Source organism: Amblyraja radiata, unplaced genomic scaffold (genome assembly GCF_010909765.2).
Source record: "Amblyraja radiata isolate CabotCenter1 unplaced genomic scaffold, sAmbRad1.1.pri S128, whole genome shotgun sequence".
NCBI lineage: Eukaryota > Metazoa > Chordata > Chondrichthyes > Rajiformes > Rajidae > Amblyraja > Amblyraja radiata.
In genome coordinates, this window is record NW_022630114.1 from 117,389 (window position 1) to 141,553 (window position 24,165).

Sequence of the window (24,165 nt, forward strand, 5' to 3'; positions counted from 1 at the left end):
AATGATGGGAAGGAGGAGATGGTAGCACAAAGGCGGATCAGGAGGGGGGGAATGAGACCTAGGGCGTGAGGAGGGGGGCTGAGTAGGAAGTGAAGAGGAGTAGAAGCAGGAGGGGGGAGGAGCAGGAGACTGATGGTTGATCAGGAGGGTGGTAAAGATGGGGGAAGAGTACGGGAGGGTAAACAGAGAGAAAGCAGCGGAGAAAGATTTGGGAGGGGAGCGGTAGAAAGGAGTGAAGTAAATATTGCGGAGATAGGGACGGTCACATATTTCTGATCAAATTTGCAATGATTCGAGCCGGAATCTGGAATTGACAAGTGTTTATTAAGTTCAGCAAATATTAGTCATCTAGACATCCACTAACTTTACTGTCATCAACTATTTACATTTGATTTACGGATGATAAAGCAGTAACATACATTGCTGTGTGAATGAACAGTTTGAACAATGTTGCTGCTTCTGTTTTCACCATCAATCCACAGCAGGAGCTGATAAAGTCACATCCGGGATCCTGCAGGTCCCGCTGCAATTCCCCCGTCCCCCACTGGGGGGCAGCACCGGATATCCGGCATCATCAGTAGCAGCGCCGCGTACCCGGGTCACGTGGCATCAGGCAGGGCCGCCTCTGACATCACAGCCCGGCCGGCCCGGGAAGCGGTGGGGTTTAAGGGGAAGGGAGGCCATTTGAAAGGGAGGGCGGGGAATAAGCCAACAATATTCCAGTCCCCAGGGCGGTGACGTTTACAGCCCGTGATGTTCACACGACCACTCTCAGTCTGGGTCTGGTTCCCCGCAGACTCTCCAGCTGCTTCCGTCCATCTGCACTAAACTCATTCCACCGCAGCCTGAAACAAGTCGAGGAATAAAGAGAAAATAAACAGATGAAACAACAGTGTCAATAACAGGGACTGGGGTTAATATTTCAACAACACTTACAGAACAAAATCACAGGAGATCCCCTGATATTTTATCACATTAAACATTAACACAAACACTCACAAGATCCACTCCAAACTCCGGTGGTTCAGTATGAGGCGGCGGAGAGCGGGGACAGATCGGTCTGTGAGGGAGTTGTGCAACAGGTACAGCTTTGTCAGTGAGGGTTTTGCACTGAGAGCGGAGACGAGATCCTCGACTCCAAAATCTGTGAGACCGACATAGTTCAGCCTGGAGATGAGAGAGAGTGAGGGTGAGGAACATAGACAGGAGACGGTGCAAATCCCCAGTGCTTATCAGTGACACAATTACCGATCATATTAAAGTTCAGTTAGACAAAAATGATGGAGAAACTCAGCGGGTGAGGCAGCATCTATGGAGCGAAGGAAATGGGCGACGTTTCGGGTTGAAACCCTTCTCCTTAGCCCACTGTCTCCGCCTCTTCCTTTCTTCTTCCCTCCCCACCCCCCACCCTCACATTAGTTTGAAGAAGGGTCTTGACCCGAAACGTCACCTATTTCCTTCGCTCCATAGATACTGCCTCACCCGCTGTGTTTCTCCAGCATTTTTGTCTATCTTCGATTTTCCATCATCTGCACTTCCTTATTAATCATATTAGTGTTCAGTATCAGACACCCAGTGACAGTAAACACAATCTCTCACAGTCTAGGACTTACTCCAGTGTCTGTATTTTACAGTCCGGGTTCCTCAGAGCCGCAGACACCAGTTTCACTCCGGAATCTCCCAGTTCATTCTCATTCAGGTTCAGCTCCGTCAGTGAGGGGTTTGTACTGAGAGCGGAGGCGAGATTCACGGATCCAGAATCTGTGAGACCGACATTGTTCAGCCTGGAGATGAGAGTGAGAGGGTGAGGGACACAGAAAGACAGCAGACGGTGCAAATCCCCAATGTTTTTCGGTGACACAAATACTGGTCATGTTAATGTTCAGTATCAGACACCCAGTGACTGTAAACACAATCTCTCTCAGTCTGGGACTTACCCCAGTATCTGTATTTTACAGTCCGGGTTCCTCAGAGCCGCTAATGCCAGTTTCACTCTGGAATCTCCCAGTTTATTCTCACCCAGCTCCAGCTTCGTCAGTGAGGAGTTTGTACTGAGAGCAGAGGCAAGATCCTTGGCTCCAAAATCTGTGAGACCGACACTGTTCAGCCTGGAGATGAGAGAGAGTGAGGGTGAGGGATACAGAGAGACAGGAGAGGGTGCAAATCCCCTGTGTTTATCAGTGACACCATTACTGACCATAAAAATGTTCAGTGTCAGACACCAAGTGAGTGTAAACACAATCTCTCTCAGTCTGGGACTTACCACAGTTTCTGTATTTTACAGTCCGGGTTTCTCAGAGCCGCAGACACCAGTTTCACTCCGGAATCTCCCAGGTCGTTGCCTCCCAGTCTAAACACAAACAGAGTAAGAAACAAACGGATACAAACCCCGGGCTGAGATAACTTCTCCCAAACTGATATTTCTGGAAGCACCTCAGCAAATGATTGAATAAATCTCTGTGGTTGCGGTGTGTGGAGACTTTCATAATTTATACCCATTCCCCGACGACCGGGAAATGTTCCCCGTGCAGAGAACGGCTGGAACACACGTGACCCGGGGGGGGTGGGGGGGGGGGGTAACGGAGTCGACCACTGGTGACCCGGGGGAGGTGGGGAGGGGGAGGAGCGGATCCGACCACCGCCAACTCGGAGGGTAAAATAGGAGGGGTGCCAGGCACAGTGACGGCCACTCGGCCCCATAGAAGGGGTGCTGGATGGAATAACAAAATAGTGAAACAATTTTACAGTTCAGTGTTAACATCAAACGGACAGTTACCTCAATTCCTGACACTTGTGCAGAGCCGGTCCCAGCCGCTGGAGACCTTCACACTGAATGCAGCAGCATTCCAGATCGAGGTGTTTGATTGTATCACAGAGCCTGATGGCATGAGACAGGACCGCACAGTCAATCGGAGTGAGTCCCAGTGCACGGAATGAAAGGTTTTCCACGGATCCCAGTGTCTGCTGAGCCAGTAGAGGATTCTGAGACTCAAACAGGTAGTGCAGCGTGTTCAGGAGGCTCCTTTTACCAGTTTCACTCTCTGTGTTTCCAGCCCGGCGATTAACCTCCTCCTTCACCCAGTCAATCACTCGGCAGATTGTTTGATGAGGGAATTTACCCAGAAACTCCTCCAGGATCCAAGCTGTCCGTGGGGAGGAGAGACCAGCGACAAAACGGAGAAATACTTCAAATCGCCCGTCTGTCATGCCATGGGCTTCAATGAGGAGTGTCTTGATATTCCCGCGATCTGGAGACATGAATTGTGCGAGTGCGGCTACAAACTCTTGGATGGTGAGGTGCGGGAAGGTGTACACCACGCTCTGGGCTGAATCCTCTCTCTCCAAAAGTTCCATCAGGAACCCGGACAGGAACTGGGAAGGCTGCAGACTGTTTTTGATCAAATCTCCAACTGTGAACACAATGTTCTTCTCAGCCACTCCAGTGAAGGCCATCTGACCAACCCTCAGTAACACCTCACGGGGGCTCTCAATCTCACGGCCGTGGTTTTTCAGTATGTTGTAAATAAAGTAGCAATATAGTTGTGTGATGGTCTTGGGAACTTGCTGCGGGGCCCGGTGTGTTTGTGTGAAGAAGGGGCCCAGTGTCAGGCCGAGGGTCCAGCAGTAGGAGGGGTTGTAGCTCATGGTGTACAGGATCTCGTTCTCCTTCACATGTTTGAACACAGCTGCTGCCACCGTCTGATCTTCAAAATACCTGGTGAAATATTCCTTCCGTTCCTCACCAACAAATCCCAGGATTTCAGCCGAGACACTGATCTCTGCCTTTTCCAGTAAATGTAACGCAGTGGGGCGGGTGGTCACTAGCACTGAACACCCTGGGAGCAGCTTGTGCTGGATTAAACTGTACACAATGTCAGACACTTCACACCACCACTCGGGATCTGGGCACTGGTGCTGAGGTTCTGTGTCTCTCCGACTGTCAGCAAAATCGATTCCACCCTTGAATTCATCCAGACCGTCGAATATAAACAGCAATCCCTCTGGGTTCTTCCAGACCTCTCCCAGAACATTCCCTAAGTAAGGATATTGATCCTGAATCAGTTCCCTCAGGGTTACTCTGCAGTTAATAGTATTCAAATCCCGGAATTTGAAACTGAAGACAAACTGGAAGTGTTGGTATATTTTCCCCGTGGCCCAGTCATGAACAATCTTTTGCACCATTGTTGTTTTTCCAATTCCCGGGACTCCGGCCACTGATGCTGAACTCCCAGATCTGGACTTACTCCGGGCAAAGCTGCTGTGGAACAATTGATCAGTCCTGATTTTTTCCAGTTTTCCCCGGAGACATTCCTCTCTCCACTCTTCATGGTCCCGGCCTCTTGCCAGCAGCTCATGTTCCACCAGTGTCAGATCTCGAACAGTGGAGATGATTGTGAGCTCAGCGTATCGATCAAGCAGCAGGAAATCCTTAACCTTCTCCTTCATCAGGATGGTGTTCACGCTCAGTGTTTCACTCTGTGCCTTCAGTGTCTCCTTGTGTTTCTGTTGAACATCTTGCACGGGAACAGGCAGATAATGGACACAATGTTAGGTGGCGCAACTCAAAATTCATGATTACAAGAATGAGTTCAATGCTCCTGAATTAAATCAATTCACGGACGGATTTCAATGGAGTGAGGTAAACCTGGTTACAGACACGCGAGATGACAGCGAGCCACGGCTGAGAAAATCACCAGCCAAGCAGATTGTGATATTAACTGCGCTGTTCACTGGTCCCTGCATGTCCTGCAGTAGATTCTCCCATGACAAACACAGCTAGCATTTATTTTGGGGTTGAACACAGACTTTGAAGAACCCAGTGTTGATCTGCTGGGCACAGACAGGGTAACGGACATTGGGTGTTCTGTCAGAGGGACATCTGGAGGGAAATACCCAGCAGCTCAGGAAAGGGGGGGTCAGCGTGGGGGGGAAGGAGGTGGGCACGGAGGAGGAGCAGAAGCGGATGGGGAGAGAGAGAGAGAACGGGGACAGAGGGAGAGGGAACGGGTGCAGGGGTGGAAGGGTGAGAGGGAAGGGTTACGGGAGGGGAAAAGGGACTTGGAGGGGAGGGGAGAGGCAAAGAGAGGGGAGGAGGAGGAGATTGGGAGTTGGGGAAGGGGAGAGAGAGCGAGTGGGAGAACGGGGGTGGAATGGCAGGAGTGTGTACGGATACACAGTATGTCAGGACGCCGTCAGGATGTTTACACAGTGTGTCAGGACTCTATTCAGGAATATGTGAGGTTACACAGTGAGTCAAGACTCTATTCGGGAGTATGTGAGGTTACACAGTGAGTCGGGACTCTATTCAGGAGTATGTGGGTTTATATATGTGTCAGGACTCTATCCAGGAGTGTGTGGGGTTACACAGTGTGTCAGGACTCTATCCAGGAGTGTGTGGGGATACACAGTGTGTCAGGACTCTATCCAGGAGTGTGTGGGGATACACAGTGTGTCAGGACCCTATTCAGGAGTGTGTGGGGTATCTCAGAGTGTCAAGATGTTGCCACGAGTGCTGGAAGGTTGCTTCTCGGATGGGAAGCCTGTGACTAGTGGTGTGCCTCAGAGTTCGGTGCTGGGTCCGTTCCTGTTTGTCATCTACATCAATTATTTGGATGAGAACATACAGTGCAATATTATCAAGTTTGCTGATGATACTAAAGTGAGTGGTTTTGCGGATAGTGAAGATGGTTGTGAAAGATTGCAGCAGGATCTGGATCGATTGGCCAGGTGGGCTGAGGAATGGTTGATGGAATTCAATACATAGAAATGGGACGTGTTGCATTTTGGGAAGTCTAACATGGGCAGGACCTACACAGCAAATGGTAGACCTCTGGGGAGTGTTGTAGAGCAGAGGGATCTAGGAATACAGGTTCAAGGTTGCTTGAAGGTCGTGTGGATCAGGTGGTCAAAAAGGCTTTTGGCACTTTTGGCCTTCATCAGTCAGAGTATTGTGTATAGAAGTTGGGAGGTCATGTTGCAGTTGTATAAGACGTTGGTGAGGTCGCATTTAGAATATTGGGTTCAGTTCTAGGCACCATGTTACAGGAAGGATATTGTCAAGCCTGAAAGGGTTCAGAAAAGATTTATAAGGATGTTGCCAGGACCAGAGGGTGTGAGCTACATGGAGAGGTTGTGTAGGCTGGGGCTCCATTCCTTGGAACGCAGGAGGATGAGGGGTGATTTTATAGAGGTGTACAAAATCATGAGCGGAATAAATCATGTAGACGCACAGAGTCTTTTGGCCATATTTGGGGAATCGAGGACCAGAGGACATAGGTTTAAGGTGAAGGGGAAACATTTAGTAGGAATCCGAGGGGTAACTTTTTCCACACAGTGGGTGGTGGGGGTATGGAACAAGCTGCCAGAGGAGGTAGTTGAGGCTGGGAATACCCCATAATTTAATAAACATTTAGACAGGTACATGGACAGGAGAGGTTTGGAGGGATATGGACTAAGGGCAGGCAGATGGGACTAGTGTAGCTGGGACATGTTAGCCACGGCGGGCAAGTTAGGCCGAAGGGCCTGTTTCAACACTTGATCACTCTGAGATCGACCGATTGGGGGGAGAGAGGGGAAATAGCGGTGAGGGAGGGGGAGGGTAAGAGTGCGGAAGAGTGGCAGAGGGAGTGGTGGAAGTGGCAGAGGGGAAGAGAGAGGGGAGGGGGAGAGAGGTGTGGGGGAGGGGGAGGAAGGGGAGGAGGGAGATGGGGTAGGGGATAGAGGGGGAAGAGTGTGGAGGGAGGTGGAAGAGTGGGGAGGGAGAAGGGGGGTGGGGGAGAGAGGGATGGGGTGGGAGGATGAGGGGAGGAGAGCGAGATGGAGAGGGGGAGGAGAGGGAGAGGGGTGAGGAGAGGGAGATGGAGAGGGGGAGGAGAGAGGGCTGGGGGACGGAGGGAGAGGGGTGGGATAAGGGGGAGAGAAGTGGAAGTGGGGAGGGAGGGGTAGGGGGAGTGGTGGAAAAAGGACAGAGAGGTCAGGGTAAGGGGGCGGGGGAGCGAGGGAAGAGGGTGGGGTAGAGGGAAGGGGAGTGGGGGAGGGAGGGATGGGGGTGGGAGAAGGAAGGGGGAAGAGGGAGAGGGGTGAGGAGAGGGAGATGGAGAGGGGGAGGAGAGAGGAGTGGGGGTGGGGGAGAGAGGTGTGGGGGAGAGGGGACGGAGGCGAAGACGGATGGGGTAGGGGGTAGAGGGGGAAGAGTGTGGATGGAGGGGGAAGAGTGGGAAGGGGAAGGGGGGGGAGAGAGGGATGGGGGTGGGAGGAGGAGAAGGAGGGGAGGTAGAGTGGTGAGGAGAGGGAGGTGGCGAAAGGGGGGAGAGGGATGGGGAGGGGGAGAGAGGGATGGGGAGGGGGAGAGAGGGATGGGGGAGGGGGGGAGGAGGGAGATGGGGTAGAGGGGTGGGGGAGTGGGAAGGGGAGTGGGCGAGAGAGGGATGGGAGGGGAAGGAGAGGGAGAGGGGTGAGGAGAGGGAGATGGAGAGGGGGAGGAGAGAGGGATGGGAGGGGAGGAGAGAGGGATGGGGGAGGGATGGAGATGGGGGGGGAGGAGGGAGAAGGGGTAGAGGGGTGGGGGAGATGGAAGGGGAGTGGGAGAGAGAGGGATGGGAAGGGGAGGAGAGTGTGAGAGGGGTGAAGAGAGGGAGAGGGGAGGAGAGAGAGATGGGGAGGGGAGAGAGGTGTGGGGGAGGAGGGAGATGGGGTAGGGGAGGGAGGGGGAAGAGTGTGGAGGGAGAGTGGCAGGGGGAAGGTGGTGAGAAGTGTGGAAGTTGGGAGGGAGAGGGGTAGGAGGAGTGGTGGAAGAGGGTCAGAGGGGTAGGGGATAGGGGTGGTGGGAGAGAGGGGAGGGAGGGGGAAGGGAGAGGGAGGGGTGGAGAGGGAGAGAGGTGGGGTAAAGGGGAGAGAAGTGGGGCAGGAGGGGTAGGTGGAGTGGTGGAAGAGGGGTAGAGGGAACGGGGCGGGGTAGAGAGGGAAGGGGGTGGGGGAAGAGAGGGAAGGGGGTGGGGGAAGAGAGGGAAGGGGGTGGCGTAGAGAGGGATGGGGGTGGGGTAGAGAAGGATGGATGGGTGGAGGAGGGGGAGGAGAGGGAGAGGGGTGAGGAGAGTGAAACATAGAAACATAGAAATTAGGTGCAGGAGTTGGCCATTCGGCCCTTCGAGCCTGCACCGCCATTCAATATGATCATGGCTGATCATCCAACTCAGTATCCTGTACCTGCCTTCTCTCCATACCCCCTGATCCCTTTAGCCACAAGGGCCACATCTAACTCCCTCTTAGATATAGCCAATGAACTGGCCTCAACTACCTTCTGTAGCTTCCTGGTGGCGGCGCGACTCGTTGCAGCGGCTCCTACAGCCTCTCTGTCTTTTTTTAAATTTTTGTCTAGTTAAATGTAGTGTTTGTGTTTTTTTAAGCTTGGTTTTAAATGTGTATATGTGGGGGGCGGGGGGGGGGGGAGGGGGAAACCGTTTTAAATCTCTTCCCTGTCCGGGAGACCCGACTTTTTCCCTGTCGGGTCTCCGTTGTCGTTGGGGCCTAGCACCGTGGAGCGGCCTCCAACCTGAACGACCCGGGGGCTCAGGAGACTGCGGATCTGCGGACTACTCACCATCGTGGGGCTGGCCGGCCCCGGAGCGTGTGGAGCGGTGGTGACTCCCTCGCTGCTGCAACTCGACTCCTGGGGCTCGGAGGCTCCAGCAACGCAGCCGCAGGTCCGGTGGACTGGGACATTGGGAGCTCGCGGGTCCGGGGGGAGAGAGAGACTGCTTCCCGGAGCTCCCGCAACGCGACTTCTCCAGCCCGTGTCGCGGGGTTGGAATGACCCGGACCGGGACCGTACATCACCTGGCGCGGCTTCATGGCCGTGGGACTCACCATCGCACGCTGGGGCTCCGACCTTGTACTTTCAGACCGGGAGCGGGGCCGTAAATCGCCCCGCGCGGCCTAAAATGGCCGTGGGACTTAGCATCACCCGCCTGGAGCTTGGACATCGGGAGAGAAATTGAGAGCAGGGGAGAGAAAAGACTTTGCCTTCCATCACAGTGGGATCACTGTGATGGATGTTTGTGTGAACTTAATTGTGTGTATGTCTGTAGGACATTGTTTTTGTTTGTATGGCTGTGGAAACAAAATTTCGTTTGAGTCTCACTGGGGCTCAAATGACAATAAATTTGTATTGTATTGTATTGTATTGTAGCAGAGAAATCCAGAGATTCACCACTCTCTGTGTGAAAAATGTTTTTCCTCATCTCGGTCCTAAAAGATTTCCCACTTATCCTTAAACTGTGACCCCTTGTTCTGGATTTCCCCAACATCGGGAACAATCTTCCTGCATCTAGCCTGTCCAACCCTTTAAGAATTTTGTAAGTTTCTATAAGATCCCCCCTCAATCTTCTAAATTCTAGCGAGTACCATCCGAGTCTATCCAGTCTTTCTTCATATGAAAGTCCTGACTTCCCTGGAATCAGTCTGGTGAACCTTCACTGTACTCCCTTTATGGCAAGAATGTCTTTCCTCAGATGAGGAGACCAAAATTGCACGCAATACTCCAGGTGTGGTCTCACCAAGACCCTGTACAACTGCAGCAGAACCTCCCTGCTGCTATACTCAAATCCTTTTGATATAGTTTCAATAAGAAACCCTCTCATCCTTCTACGTTCCATATCCAGTCTTTCTTCATATGAAAATCCTGACATCCCGGGAATCAGTCTGGTTAACCTTCTCTGTACTCCCTCTATGGCAAGAATGTCTTTGGCAAGGGAGATGGAGAGGGGGGAGGAGAGAGGGTTGGGGGTGGTGGAGAGAGGGATGGAGAGGGGGGGGGGGAGGTGTGGGGGAGGGGGAGAGGTAGAAGTAGGGAGAGAGGGGTAGGGTGAGTGGTGGAAGAGGGACAGAGGGGCAGGGGAAGAAGGCGAGGGCAGAGTGGGAAGGGGGTGGGGTAGAGAGGGAAGGGGTGGGGGAGGGAGGAGAGGGAGATGGAGAGGGTGAGGAGAGAGGGTTGGGGGTGGTGGAGAGAGGGATGGGGAGGGGGGGGGAGAGGTGTGGGGGAGGGGGGGAGGAGGGAGATGGGATAGGGGAGGGAGGGGGAAGAGTGTGGAGGGAGGGTGAGAGAATCCTCTTTCTCTATCCCCACACACATGATGACGCGCTTCGACACAGGCTGCGGGGGTGGAGGGGGGTGGGTGGAGGGGCTGGGGCTGGGGCTGCTGCAAAGGCATATGTAAATGGTTTCATTCCGATTGGACACCTGTGAGCATTGGGCATTGTGACATCACACGATGGAACGTTCACCAACATTCTATGGGTGAGAATGTGTACATAAACACGACAACATTTAATCAGGAGTGGATACTTGGAATGAAAAGTGAAATCTCTACCGAAATGGAAAAAAACTTGGCGATTCTGCGTCTGGTGTTGGCGTAGCAACGAATTAAAGGCTGGCAGCCACAAGTCAGGCAGACACACACACACACACTTTTATATTATAGACTATAAGGGGAGCCGCGGCATCACACGCACACTAACCACCCCCCAAACACACAGGTGTGCGGAGGGGGGGAGGGGGAGACGGGGTGGGGAGAGGGGAGGGTGAGAAGAGGGGAGGGGAGGGAGGGGAGAGGGGGAGGAGGAAATGGGAGAGATTTGGGAGGGAGAGCAGAGCAGGGCAGGGGGAGTGAGATGGGGCTGGGAAGGAGGAGGAGTGTGGGGAGTGGGAGGAGAGTGGGGAGGGCAGGAAGGGGGGGAGAGGGGTAGGGGGGTGGGAGAGGGGAAGCGGGGAGTGGTGCAAGAGAGGGGTGGGGGAAGGGGAGAGAGGGAGGTGGAAGGAGGGGGAGAGATCGGGGAGAGAGGGGTGGGGGAAGGGGAGAGAGGAGGGAGGAGGGGGAGTATGGAATGGAAGGAGGAGGGAGAGGGGGAAGAGTGTGGAGGGAGTGGGAGAATGGTATGGTGGGCGGGGGGGAGAGAGGGGAAAGAGTGGTGAAGGAGAGTGGGAGGGGCAGAGAAGTGGAAGAGTGGGGAGGGAGGGAGGGGAGAGGGGTTGGGGAAGTGGTGGAAGAGGGACAGGGGGAGTGGTGGAAGAGGGACAGAGGGGTAGGGGAAGGGGTGTGGGCAAGAGGGGGAGAGGGGTGGGGGAAGGAGAGGGGTGGGGTAAGGGGGAGAGAAGTGGAAGAGTGGGGAGGGAGGGGTAGGGGGATTGGTGGTGGAGGGACAGGGGGGTAAAGGGCGCGGGGAGAGAGGGAAGGGGGTGGGGTAGAGATGGAAGGGGGTGGGGGAGAGAGCGATGGGGGTGGGAGGAGGAGAGGGAGAGGGGTGAAGAGAGGGAGATGGAGAGGGGAGGAGAGAGGGGTGGGTTGGGGAGGTGAGGGTAGGGGGAGAGAGGTGTGAGGGAGGCGAGGAGCGAGATGGGATAGGGGGTACAGGGGGAAGAGTGTGGATGGAGGGGGATAAGTGGGGAAAGGGAAGGGGGTGGGGGAGAGAGGGAAGGGGGTGGGGAGAGGGAAGGGGGGTTGGGGAGTGAAGGATTGGGGTGGGTGGAGGAGGGGGAGGAGAGGTAGAGGGGTGAGGAGAGGGAGATGGAGAAGGGGAAGAGAGAGGGATGGGGAGGGGGAGTAGGGAAGGCGGAGGGAAAGGGGGAAGAGTGTGGAGGGAGAGGGGGAAGAGTGTGGAGGGAGGAGGAGAGTGGTAGAGGGGGCGGGGGAAGAATGGGATGGGAGGGGAGAGGGGTGGGGGGAGAGAGGGGAAATAGTGGGGAGGGGGAGTGGGAGCGGCAGGAGAGGGAGAGAAGTGGAAGAGTGGGCCAGGGGGAGAGGGGGTGGGGTAGAGAGGGAAGGGGGTGGGGGAGAGAGGGATGGGGTGGGAGGAGAGGGAGAGGGGTGAAGAGAGGGAGATGGAGAGGAGGGGTGGGGGAGGGGAGGGAGGCGAGGAGCGAGATGGGGTAGAGGGGGAAGAGTGTGGATGGAGGGGGAAGAATGGGGAGAGGGAAGGGGGTGGGGGGAGAGGGAGTGAGGAGAGGGAGAGGAGAGAGGGGTGGGGGACGGGAGGAGAGAGGGATGGGGAGGAGGGAGAGGAGGAGGGAGGGTGGGAGGGAGGAAGAAGAGTGTGGAGGGAGGGGGAGAGCGGTAGGGGGGAAAGAGTGGGGAGGGAGAGTGGGGGAGAGAAGTGGAAGAGTGGGGAGGGAGGGGGAGAGGGGTAGGGGGAGTGGTGGACGAGGGACAGGGGGAGTGGTGGAAGAGGGACGAAGGGGTAGGGGAAGGGGTGGGGGACAGAGGGGAGGGAGGGGGAGACAGAGGGGTGGGGGAGGGAGAGGGGTGGGGTAAGGGGGAGAGAAGTGGAAGAGTGGGGAGGGAGGGGAAGGGGGAGTGGTGGAGGAGGGACAGAGGGGTAGGGGGAAGGGGGCGGGGGGAGAGAGGGAGGGGGTGGGGTAGAGAGGGAAGCCGGGTGAGGGAGGGAGGAATGGGAGAGGGAGAGGGGTGAGGAGAGGGAGATGGAGAGGGGGAGGAGAGAGGAGTGGGGGAGGCGAGGAGAGCGGAGGGGGAGAGAGCTGTGGGGGAGGGGGAGGGAGGCGAGGAGGGAGATGGGGTAGGGGTAGAGGGGGAAGAGTGTGGAGGGAGGGGGAGAGGGGTGTGGGGAAGAGGGGAAATAGTGGGGAGGGAGAGTGGAAGGGGGAGGGGTAGGGACAGTCCATCTGGTCCCAATTCCCTATCACCCCCAATCCTCTTTCTCTATTCCCACACACGTGATGACGCGCTTCGACACAGGCTGCGGGGGTGGGGCTGGGGCTGGGGCTGCTGCAAAGGCATATGTAAATGGTTTCATTCCGATTGGACATCTGTGAGCATTGGGCATTGTGACATCACACGATGGAACGTTCACCAGGGGCTGGGGCTGCAGCAAAGGCATATGTAAATTGATCCATTCCGATTGGACATCTGTGAGCATTGGGCATTGTGACATAAGACGATTGAACGTTCACCAACATTCTATGGTTGAAGGCTGTTTGTTTTTATTGGGGGGGGTGGGGGGGAGTGGGGAGAAGGATTTTATTAAAAATGTGTACATAAACACGACAAAATGTAATCAGGAGTGGATACTTGGAATGAAAAGTGAAATCTCTACCGAAATGGAAAAAATCTCGGCAATTCTGCGTCTGGTGTAGGTGTAGCAACGAATTAAAGGCTGGCAGCCACAAGTCAGGCAGACACACACACACACAGTTTTAATATATTACTAGACCAAGTGCAGACCAGTTGGGTCTGTTTCCCCAACGCGCGTTAGTGGGGGGGGCTGCGGCATCACACTCACACTTACCACCCCCCAAACACACAGGTGGGAGAGAGGGGTAGTGGTGAGGGATGGGGGAGGATAAGAGTGCGGAAGAGGGGCTCAGGGGTAGGGGGAGTGGTGGAAGAGGCAGAGATGGGTAGGGAAGAGAGGCGGGGGAGAGAGGGGTGGGGGTTGACGTGGGAGGGGGGGAGGAGGGAGAGGGGTGAGGAGAGAGGGAGAGGGGTGAGAGAGGGTGGGGGGAGTGCGAAAAGAGGGTGGGGGAGGGGGAGAGAGGAGAGATGGAGGGGGGGATGGAGGGGAGGGAGGAGGAGGAGGGGAAGAGTGTGGGGGAGGGGGAGAGAGGGGGAAGAGTGTGGAGGGAGATGGGGAGGGGATGGGGGAGATAAGTGGAAGAATGGGGAGGGAGGGGGAGGTGTAGGGGGGTGTTGGCAGTGGGAGAGAGGGAAGGGGAGAGGGGTAGGAGGAGTGGTGGAAGAGGGACAGAGGGGTAGGAGAAGGGGTGGGGGATAGAGGGGAGCGAGGGGTGGGGGATAGAGGGGAGCGAGGGGTGGGGGATAGAGGGGAGCGAGGGGTGGGGAAAGTGGGGAAGAGCGGGGAGGGAGGGGGAGGGGTGGGGGGTGGTGTAAGAGGGACAGGGGCAGGGGGCGGGGGGAGAGATGGAGGGGGTGGGGGAGAGAGAGGGAAGGGGGTGGGAGGAGATGGAGAGGGGGTGGAGAAGGGGCGGAGGGGAGGAGGAGGCAGGAGGGGAGGAGGGAGGGGAAGGAGGAGGGAGAGGGGGAAGAGTGGGATGGGAGGGGGAGGGTGGTAGGGGGGAGAGAGGGGGAATAGTGGTGAGGGAGGGGGGAGGATAAGAGTGCGGAAGAGGGGTAAGGGGTGTGGTGGAAGAGGCAGAGATGGGTAGGGAAGAGAGGTGGGGGGAGAGAGGGGTGGGGGTTGTCGCGGGGAGGAGGTGGGAGAGGGGTGAGGAGAGAGGGAGAGGGGAGAGAGGGGGGAAAGGGAGGAGGAGGGAAAGGGAGGAGGAAAGAGCGGTTGGCGTAGCAACAAATTAAAGGTTGGCAGTCACAAGTCGGGCAGACACACACAGACAGACAGACAGACAGACACAGATAGATATCCTGTTGTGCTGAAGCAAGCAAAAATGTCTTTGTCCTATCTGGGACACATGACACTAAACTCTCTTGACTTGACTATATGACTCGATGAGTGCGTGGAGTTACAGTGTGTCAGGGCCCTACCAGGAGTGTGTGTGCTTTCCCAGTGTGTCAGGAACCAACCAGGAGTGTGTGTGGTTTCAGTATGTCAGGAACCTACCAGGAGTTTGTGTGGTTTCAGTGTGTCAGGGCCTTACCAATAGTGCGTGTCGTTTCCCAGTGTGTCAGGACCCTGTCAGGTGTGTGTGGCGTTTCACATTGTGTCAGGGCTCTGTCAGGAGTGTGTGGCGTTTCACATTATGTCAGGGCCCTGCCAAGAGTGTGTGGGGTTGTACAATATGTCAGGGCCCTGCCAAGAGTGTGTGGGATTGTACAATATGTCAGGACTCTGCCAGGAGTGTGTGGGGTTACACAGTGTGTCTGGACCATCTAGGAGTATGTGGGATTACAACAGTGTGTCAGGACACTGCCAGGAGTGTGTGGGGTTCCACAGTGTGTCAGGACTCTACCAGGAGTGTGTGGGGCATCACTGCATACACTGTCTCTCCGGGTGTGCACTGGATTTCACAGATCTCTTCCACAACCTGATACATTGCAAAGCCATGTACAATTAACGCCTGGAGTTGTTCAAATAATGCGATGTAATGTTTTCAGTGTATATCAGAGATCAGATGATCTAGGAACTACTATCCACCTCTTTGGTTACGCTCGGACTTTCCTCGTTTTACCTGGCACTAAATATTATTCCCTTATCATGTATTTTTACAGTGTAAATGGTTCGATTATAATCAGGTATTGTCTGTCTGCTGACTAAGCAGAATGCAACAAAAGCTTTTTGCTGCACTTCGGTTCAAGTGACAATACACTAAACTAAGTTAAATTAAACCTGAATGTACTGACGAAGGAGCAATCCATAGTGAATTCCCGCCTCAGTCCCAATAATTCTTCAACCTTTGATCTTCTGATTACCAATTCGCCAAATCTATGAACATACAGTTTCAGTATTACATCAATTCTAACAAGTCGTTGGTGTGAACTGTACATTTCAACACTCACCTTCCATATGAGAGGGTAATTCAGCCAAACCTCTGGCGATGTTCATGTATTCTTGTGGATCAGGACCTGTTCAAATCAACGAGCATTCATTAAACCAGACTTGAATAACATTGGTAACTCCAGTGTTTCAATGTGATATTCAGTTCAGTGTGTTGATTTACCGTACCGAGCTCCTGGATTTCTTTCAGTATTTTGTGCAGCTTTGGTAATTCATTCTGCATTTTCACAAAGGATTCCCACATCACCCGCCGGGCACGGTTGCCTTTCTCCATCACCAGACAGTGGAAGAGCGTGGAACTGTCTCTGCGGTTTCCCTTTACCGTGAGCTCAGAGACACTCTGAAGAACAACAATGAATAAATTGAGAAGTGACTGAGACAAAGCTAATGGATTAGCTGTTCAGTGATGAGATATTATGGTAGTTTTGAGCATAGTGGCGGGCATTGGATTGCCTCCTCATTCACCCATGACACTGTGCTGACAATCTGTGTACTCCCAGAGTCCTGACTGTGTGAAACTCACTTCACACCTGGCAGTGTCCGAGAACACAGCAGAGTACAGCATGGGAATAGGCCATTCAGGCCAATGATGGCTGTGTTGAAACTGATGTGAAATTAATCCAATTCCTTTTGGCCTCACATGGACTGTATCCTACTAGGAATGGACGCGTCCAGTCCAACCTGCATTTCATCCTGCTCTGCATTTTGATGCTATTATGTTCTTTCATCAACATTCTTACCCTCATTGACCAGTTAACATTTGTATTTCTATACCTGCCCCCAGTTTTACCCGATCAAAGACATCCCTCTCTTGTACATTTCCTGCAGCTCATCCCCCCTTCTCACTGCACATTAACTCGGCTTCTCTTCCCACAGATGCGTAAATAACTGACGTTTGTTGATATGGTAGATTTTAGCAAATGTACTTTTGTTTATTTTATTTCAATTGAATGTTAAACGAACAGTTCAATGTCTTAAGACAAATTCAGCAGGTCAGACAGCACCTCCATAAACAGAGTTCTTTTGAGCAGTACATTGTGTGTTTTTTTGTAAACCAGCATCTGAAGTTCCTGGTGCTTATGCCTAATGTCCTCTGGTTTAATGAACTGAACTAATTGTGACCAATGAAACTTATGACACTTGAAAAGTACTATCACATTTGATTCTGGTTTACTTCTTCCAGACCATTGTGCCAAGATGCATGTGTAGGAAGAACAGCTGGATCAGAATGAACAATTCTCAGAAATCCCCAGGTCACAGGTTTTATTGCAAAGGATGCAAACTGATCAGAGATCAGTGTCTCCATTGCACTGTTCAACCCAGGGAGTGCGAGGTGAGTGGGACTGGCATTGCTGACTCTTCCCCCCTCAATGCCATCAGTTCTGTGACAGGAAACAGAAGTCGCCGTGTTCTTTCCACTTACCCTGAGTTCTTGTTCACTGAAACATCCCTGCCGTCTCATCATGAAGCCGAGATTTTCAACCCCTTCTTCAATCGCCTGTTTCAGTCTCTCCCGATAGAATTTTGTCAGTTGGAAAAATTGGTAGTCGTTCCACTGTGTCAGAAGCTCAGAGAATGTAGGCGTTAGATCTGTATATTCAAAGAGAGAAACTAAACACCATCTGAATCAGTCCCCTTGGCTCCCGCTACAACAGCAACCCTCATCCTGACTCTTCCTGCCCCCTATTAGAATGATCAAACCAGAATATCGGAATAAGACAACGTGCTGGTCTGGACCTTTCTTCAGGCTGATTGTGGTGGCGGTGAGCGGGGAGAAATGTGGACAAGAGGAGGGGCAGGTCAAAGCCTGGTAAGTAAGTTGGATGCAGGTGAGGGGAGTTTTTGATCGGCTGATAATTGGACAAAGGTCAGAGATGAAAAGACAGGAGTGAAACAGTTGCAAATTGTGAAGCAAGATGAATTAATGTATGTGGAAAGGGAGGGAGAAGTCTGCGCGAGGAGTAAAACTGGTTAGCATCCGGAAAATCCAGTAGGAATTGGCGGGTAAAGCTTAAGAGTTTAGCAAAACAGCGACGAGTCTATGCTTTGTCTCTCCAATTGACAACCATTTTAACTCTCTTCCCATTCCCATTGTAACGTCTCTGACCTTGGACACATGCTCACTGGAGGAACAGCACCTCAAATTCCGCTTGTGTAGCCTGCAATCCAGTAGTATGAACATTGAATTCTCCAATTGTAAGTAACAATCCAAACCGCACGCCCGCATTATTTCCTTCCCCCCCCCCCACTCTCTCTGCTGTCTAGCACCGATTTCCCCCCCTCCCCATTTCCTGCCTCCTATATTCTTTGCTTTATTTTCACAATCTCCAACACTCAATCTTTCTGCCTAACACCTTGAATTTTCACCTCTAGCCTTTATCCAACCACCTACCTATCAAAACAATCTCCTCAATAATTTCCATCTCACTTGCCAGGCTTTGTGTTGCCGCTCCTCTCTGCCAGTTTACAGCTGCCTTCGACAATCAGCCTGAAGAATCGGGGAGGCTGAGGCAGCGTGTGAGCAGGAAGGGTTAGATAGCGTCTGACCCGGGGAGGATGTGACAGTGTGACCCAGGGAGCATGGGCCCAAGGGGGATGAGACAGCGCGTGACCCGGGAAAGGTGGGCACTGGGGAAGTGTGATCATCTCCATAGCCGGTGTTCAGACAGAGAACAAATCAAAGGAAAAACTCAGTAGACAAAATGCACTGATGAAGAGGTGCAGGTGCACTTATCATCCGAGACAACACTGCAGTTGATGCCAGCTAATCTTCCTAGTTTTATTGTTTCATTGACGTTGTTTTATTATTCATACATTTGTCGTATTGCTTATTTTGCAATTTTTAATTATTGACTATTTTATTTTTTCTTTCCTGTAAAGCACCTTGAATTGCAGTTTGCACGAATGGTGCTATATAAATAAATTTGCCTTGCCTTGCCTTGCCTTCTACATGCATGAACCACCTATCTTACTCATGGAGAATGGAAACGCCTTGCAATTGCTCTCCTTCCACTAAGTCTGTCCCACCCATCACCATCGCTCCACTCTCTGTGGCCTCATGCTCCCTGGCTTCAATGTATACTTTGTCATGTGTACCCAAGTCCAGTGACCAACCTCCTATACACGAGGATCAGGAGAGGAAGTGATACACTATCTATTATATATAATAGATTAATGCAGTCTTTTACCCAGAGGAGGGAAATCAAGAAACAAATGACATAGGTTTCGGGTGGGGTAGGGGATTTTATGGTGAAACCGGTACACGGATAGGATAGGTTTAGAGGAACATGGGCCTTACGCAGATTTGTGGGACTATAGTAGATCGGCCTTGTTGTTTGACATGTTCAAGGTGGGCCGAAGAGCCTTGTTCCATGCCGTGTGCCTCTATGACTCTGAGGCACAACTTGGACCATAATAACTCCAACAGTGCAGACTACAGTGTCCAAACACAAGAGTCGCCATGTTTTATGCACCAACTTATACTCTTCACTTTCTCAGAAAGCCTCTCCCCAGTCACTGCATTAATGCACATCTGATTCTTCAATGAGGATGATTCATAACTTCTACGATCACTCCCTCTGTCCTTTCAACTACGGCCTGCAGATGTTAACATCCTCTCTTTCTCAGTCCCTTCCTTAATTCCCTATCCTTCTGACCTGTGGACCATGCATTAGATGCAAACCAGATATCAAGACAACATTTATATCTTGAAGAATTCTGCAACACACCTGTGTCCTTCCTTGTTGTTGAGGTCAATGGAGCTGCAGTTCTGTTTCCAACTTCAGCAATGTTGTGGATAGGTGTTACCACATTCTGCTGCTCTGCAGTAAACCGAATAGTAATAGTGGGATTAGACAATGATTAAGACAACAAGAAAAAGATTACCAAGTGAACCGTGAACCATTATACACCACTATCAATCTCCCGCTGTTGGGGGTGGGAGTGGGTAGGTTTGGGGGGAGGGGAAGGGGCGTGGAATGTCACCATTAAACTAGAAACTAAACTGAATCAGCCATTTCCATCCTGTGGCCTGGTGGTGTAACAGTATTGAAATCTTGCACTGAGCGACTCGCTTCTTCACATTTAAACCTTTCCCCAAGGGACACGTCAAAATATGTTGCAGCTCCTACACCATCTAGCATAACACTGTGCACTTGCCTGACAGCCCATTCATTTGGATCAATGGGTCAATAACTAGACCGATGCTTCAAAGGCCAGTGCTGGGTCTCCCAGGTTTACAATCTATATTAATGACGTGGATGTGATGATTTAACAGTTTAGCAGGGCACTTGAAAATATGGCGCGGATTGTTTGGATCATCGAAATTGGTTGATTGAGCAACTAATAAAAAGGCAAGATGCACCCTGTTGGGAGTAGTTGTATTGGTAGAGAGGCTGTGTAGAGGTAAAGTGCTGTGTACAGGGCAAGTGTGAGTCTTCGGCTCACAAGTCCTCGGAAAGGAGTCTGAGGAGAGGGGCAGGAGATAAAGGTCCAGTCTGTTGAACCTGCTGAGTAGGCTGTTGAGTGAGATTTTTGAGCTTGTTGTCTCTTATTTCAGTGCAGTCAAGAGGCAGGTGGAATGATGCAACGTTCCTCCTGCAGCTATGTCGAGCAACTGCTGGTGTCCCTGGTGACTAAACCCGTGGGAAATGTGTCTCAGTGCCGCTCCTTGCTGGCTGTATTTGTGAATTGGAGATGAAGATGGATGATCCAGCGATCAACCGAGAGACCCTTTGGACAAAACTAACAGCGAGATGGTCATGACCAAAGACCAGGATAAAAGGATGTGGGTGACCATCAGGTCCTGTATTTAAGAATGACTGCAAGGCATAGACCAGTGAACCTAACGTCTGTGTTAGGCAAATGACTGGAGAACATTGAGGGGAATGATATATCTATAAAGGGCTGATTACGGATAGTTAGCATAGTTTTGTAAGTCGGAGATCATATCTCACAAATCTGATTGAATTTTCTGAAGTAACTTAAAAGATTGATAATGGAAAAGCCAGAGACTTTACTTTTATGGACTGCAGGGTATTTGGTAATGTTCCACATGATAGGCTGCTTTGTAAGGTTTCATCGCAAGTGATCCAGGAAGAGCTAGCTGACTGGACAGAGAATTCATGATGAAAGGAAGCAGAGGGTGATGGTGGAAGTTTGTTTTTCAGACTGCAGGCCTGTGATCGTTGCTGGCCCCATTGCTGTTTGTAGTTTATATCAAAGATTTGGATGAGTACACAAGGCATGATTAATACGATGGTTATCAAATGATGCAAAGGGGTCTTCATCCGTTGGGCTGAGGAAAGTTGAATGGAGTTTAATACAGATAAGCACAAGGTGTTGCATTTGGGGAAGTCAAAGCAGGACAGGACCTTAGTGAATGACAGGGCTCATCAGTGAGAATATTGAGTATAGTAGTCGGGATGTTATGTAACTGGTGGACAAGACTTTGGCCAGGTCACATTTAGAGTAGTGTTCTGTTCTGGACACCTTGTTATAGGAAAGATGTTACCAAACTGGAAAGGGTGCAGAGAAGATTGAAGCGCATGTTGCCAGGACTCGAGGGCCCGAAGTTGAGCTCTTTATTATTTGGAGTGTCGGAGGATGAGGGATGATCTTATTGAGGTTGATAAGTTCGTGAAGGGGGGGGGGGGGGTGAATAGTGTCTTAGACCCAGAGTAGGGGAATGAAGAAACAGAGAACATAGATTGAAGGTGAGAGGAGAAAGATTTAATAGGAATGTGGGGGAAAACATTTTCACACAGAGCATGTTGGATATATGGAACGAGATACCAGAGGAGGTAGTTGAGGCAGGTGATACCACAACATTTAAAATATATTTGCACAGGTGCACAGATCAGAAAGGTTTAGAAGGGCATGGACCAAATGCAGGCAGGTGGGACCAGTGCAGATGGGGCATCTTGGGCCGAATAGCCTATTTCCTTGCTGTACGAGTCTATGACTTTATGATTTGTATTAATGAAGCCAAACCTGCATAGAACATAGAATAGTGCAGCACGGGAACTGGTCCTTTGATGCCCCATATCTGCACCAACAATATCATGCCAATTTGAATTAATCCCAATCTACCTTCTCATGGACTGGATCCCTCTGTTCCCTGACTGTGTCAGTCATGTGTCAGTCTACACAGCTTTTCCACCACCTCCGCTGGCACCGACCAAATACTGTGTAAAAACTTGTCCAGCCTGTCCCCTTTAAACATTCCTCTCTCCGGTAAGAGATACCCCCCCCCCCCCCGGGAACAAGACTGACAAGATCTATGCCCCTTCTATTCTGTACTTCTGTTAGGCCGCCACTCAGCCTTCATTACTCAGAGAAAGCAATCCGATCTTCGTCTGCCTTAACTCAGACTATATTTCCAACTGATGTTTAGTTTAGTTTAGAGATACAGCGCAGAAACAGGCCCTTTCGCCTCACCGGGACCGCTCCGACCAGCGATTTCCGCACATTAACACTATCCTATATCGACTAGGGACAATTTTTACATTCACCAAGCCAACTAACCTTCATACCAGTATGTCTTTGGAGTGTGGGAGGAAACCGAAGATCTCGGAGAAAACCCACGCAGGTCACGGTGAGAACGTACAAGCTGCGTACAGACAGCACCCGTACTCGGGATCGAACCCAGGTCCCCGGCGCTGTGCCACTGTGCCGCCTAATGTCCATTCCAGTGGATCTTTTGACAACTTTCCTCATTATCCACAATTCTGCAAATAGTTCTATTGTTTTTGAACTTACAAACTCGTCCACCTACGTTTTTGACCAAATCGTGAACATGTTTAGAAATTGTGGAGGTTCCAGAACTGATCCTTGCAGAATATTATTGGTCTAGTCAGCACTCCTACACCACTATTCCTATTTCCTGTTTCCCCTCGCCCAAACCCATTTGTTTTTTTTCTCTTCTCTGTCCCTAGTCTTCACCATTCTGCAGCATCCACTTCCCTCCAATTTCACTCACCTGCTCCTTGGATGAGACTCGATGATTCCTTGTTTGATGAATCTCGGTCATGATGGACTTTGCCACTTGGGTCAGTTCCAGGGCCGTGACCCACGTCTCCTATTCCTCTCCCTCGGGACTGACATTGTTCCCTTTCCTCTTCGGCGGGTTCACATTCCATTAAGGTTCCGTTCTCAATCCGACTTTGCTTTTCTGTCGTTGTCCCTGTGTTCTGACCATCCTTCTTTGATGAGGTGCCTGGCCTAAGTCTTTTGAGGAACTTGCCCACTTGAGTTAATTTCCCACCTGAAAAAAAACAATAATTGCAAGTTGCAGATAAATTTCAAATTGAGAAAACCACAGGTTCCGAATAGCCGGCAACAATCTAAGCTAACATTCTGGGGCAAGTGGAAGTTAATGATCATCTTAGAAACAGAGCAAGAAAACAGGCCCTTCGGCTCAACCCAACCAAAATGCCCAATCGAAGCGGTCCCATCAATCTACGGGTTGACCTTAATCTTTCTAAACCGCTCTGTCCAAATGTCTTTTGAGGAAAAGATTTAATATGAATCTGAGGGGTAACTTTTTCACACAAAGGGTGGTGGGTGTATGGAACAAGCTGCCGGAGGAGGTAGTTGAGGAAAGTACTTTTCCTACGTTTAAGAAACAGTTAGACAGGTCGATGGATAGGACAGGTTTGGGGGGGTATGTGCCAAACGCGGGCAGGTGGGACAGGTCTAGCTGGACATTGTAGTCGGTGTGGGCAAGATGGGCTGACGGGCCTGTTTCCATGCTGTATCACTCTATAACTCTATGAAATGTTATTATAGTACCCGCTACAATTACCACATCGGACAGCTTGTTCCATATACCCACCAATCTTGGTGAAGATGTTAACCCTCGAGTCCCTATTAAATGGCTCTACCACTCTCTGAGTAAAGAAGTTCCCCCTCATGTTACCCCTAAACTTCAGTCCCTTAATTCCTAATTGCCCTTTAGATTCTTCTACTCTTTAAAAAATACCTGTGCATACCCCCTATCTATTACCCCCTCATGATGTTATACATCTCTATAAGATCATCCATCAATCTCAATATTCCACAATACTTCATTCACATGAACCTAGTTATAGTGAACTGCTTTGTTTTGCACACAACTGGATAAAATCGTACAGCAGACCACAACCAGGCAGTACGCATGAGTCGCCGAGTTGATCAAACAGTTTTATCTGCTGCTCACAACGGCTATCCAGGTCTGCCGCTGAACACGGCCAATAACGCCACCCCACCCCCATCTCCCCTGGGTACCCCTGTTGTTGGTGGTCCTCTTTTTCCTCGACGACCTCCCCTGGGTCTCCCTTTGTTCTCGATGGACCTCTGCCCGGTCCCATCTTTGTTCTCGTTGCCCACCCTCCCCCACCCAGTCCCTCCTCTCCTGTAGTCCTGCAATCTGGAATGGGTCAATATTCCAAGTTCTAATTTATTGTCACATGCACCAATTGAGATACAGCCACACAAGTAAAGAGAGCACAGTGCACAATGGAATTTAACATAAACAGCCACCAGAGTGGAATCAGCAGTCTTCACTGTGATGCAAGGCAATAAAGTTCAGTCATCTTCCTCCTTTGTTCACCCCAGGTCGGGGCCTTGATCCCTCCCCAGTTACTGCTACAGATGTACAGGCCCCCTCGTCGGGCTGATCGAAACTCCGACGTCGGGACGGATCGGAAC

The 24,165-nt window shown here is 51.5% G+C and overlaps 1 protein-coding gene across 1 annotated transcript in view; it reads right to left on the reverse strand.

The window, feature by feature from the left end:
* Nucleotides 1-305: 305 nt before the first annotated feature.
* LOC116969224 (NACHT, LRR and PYD domains-containing protein 3-like) overlaps nt 306-24,165 on the reverse strand; it is a 31,207-nt gene continuing 7,347 nt past the window's right edge. The window contains exons 3-13 of the mRNA XM_033016122.1: nt 22,457-22,741; nt 19,206-19,298; nt 16,901-17,067; nt 15,646-15,817; nt 15,480-15,545; nt 2,777-4,514; nt 2,264-2,350; nt 1,938-2,108; nt 1,614-1,784; nt 1,000-1,167; nt 306-845 (exon numbers count right to left, since the gene is read on the reverse strand). Of these exons, the coding sequence (XP_032872013.1) occupies nt 758-845; nt 1,000-1,167; nt 1,614-1,784; nt 1,938-2,108; nt 2,264-2,350; nt 2,777-4,514; nt 15,480-15,545; nt 15,646-15,817; nt 16,901-17,067; nt 19,206-19,298; nt 22,457-22,741 (3,206 nt within the window). The 3' untranslated portion in view covers nt 306-757. The remainder of the gene's footprint in view (nt 846-999; nt 1,168-1,613; nt 1,785-1,937; nt 2,109-2,263; nt 2,351-2,776; nt 4,515-15,479; nt 15,546-15,645; nt 15,818-16,900; nt 17,068-19,205; nt 19,299-22,456; nt 22,742-24,165) is intronic.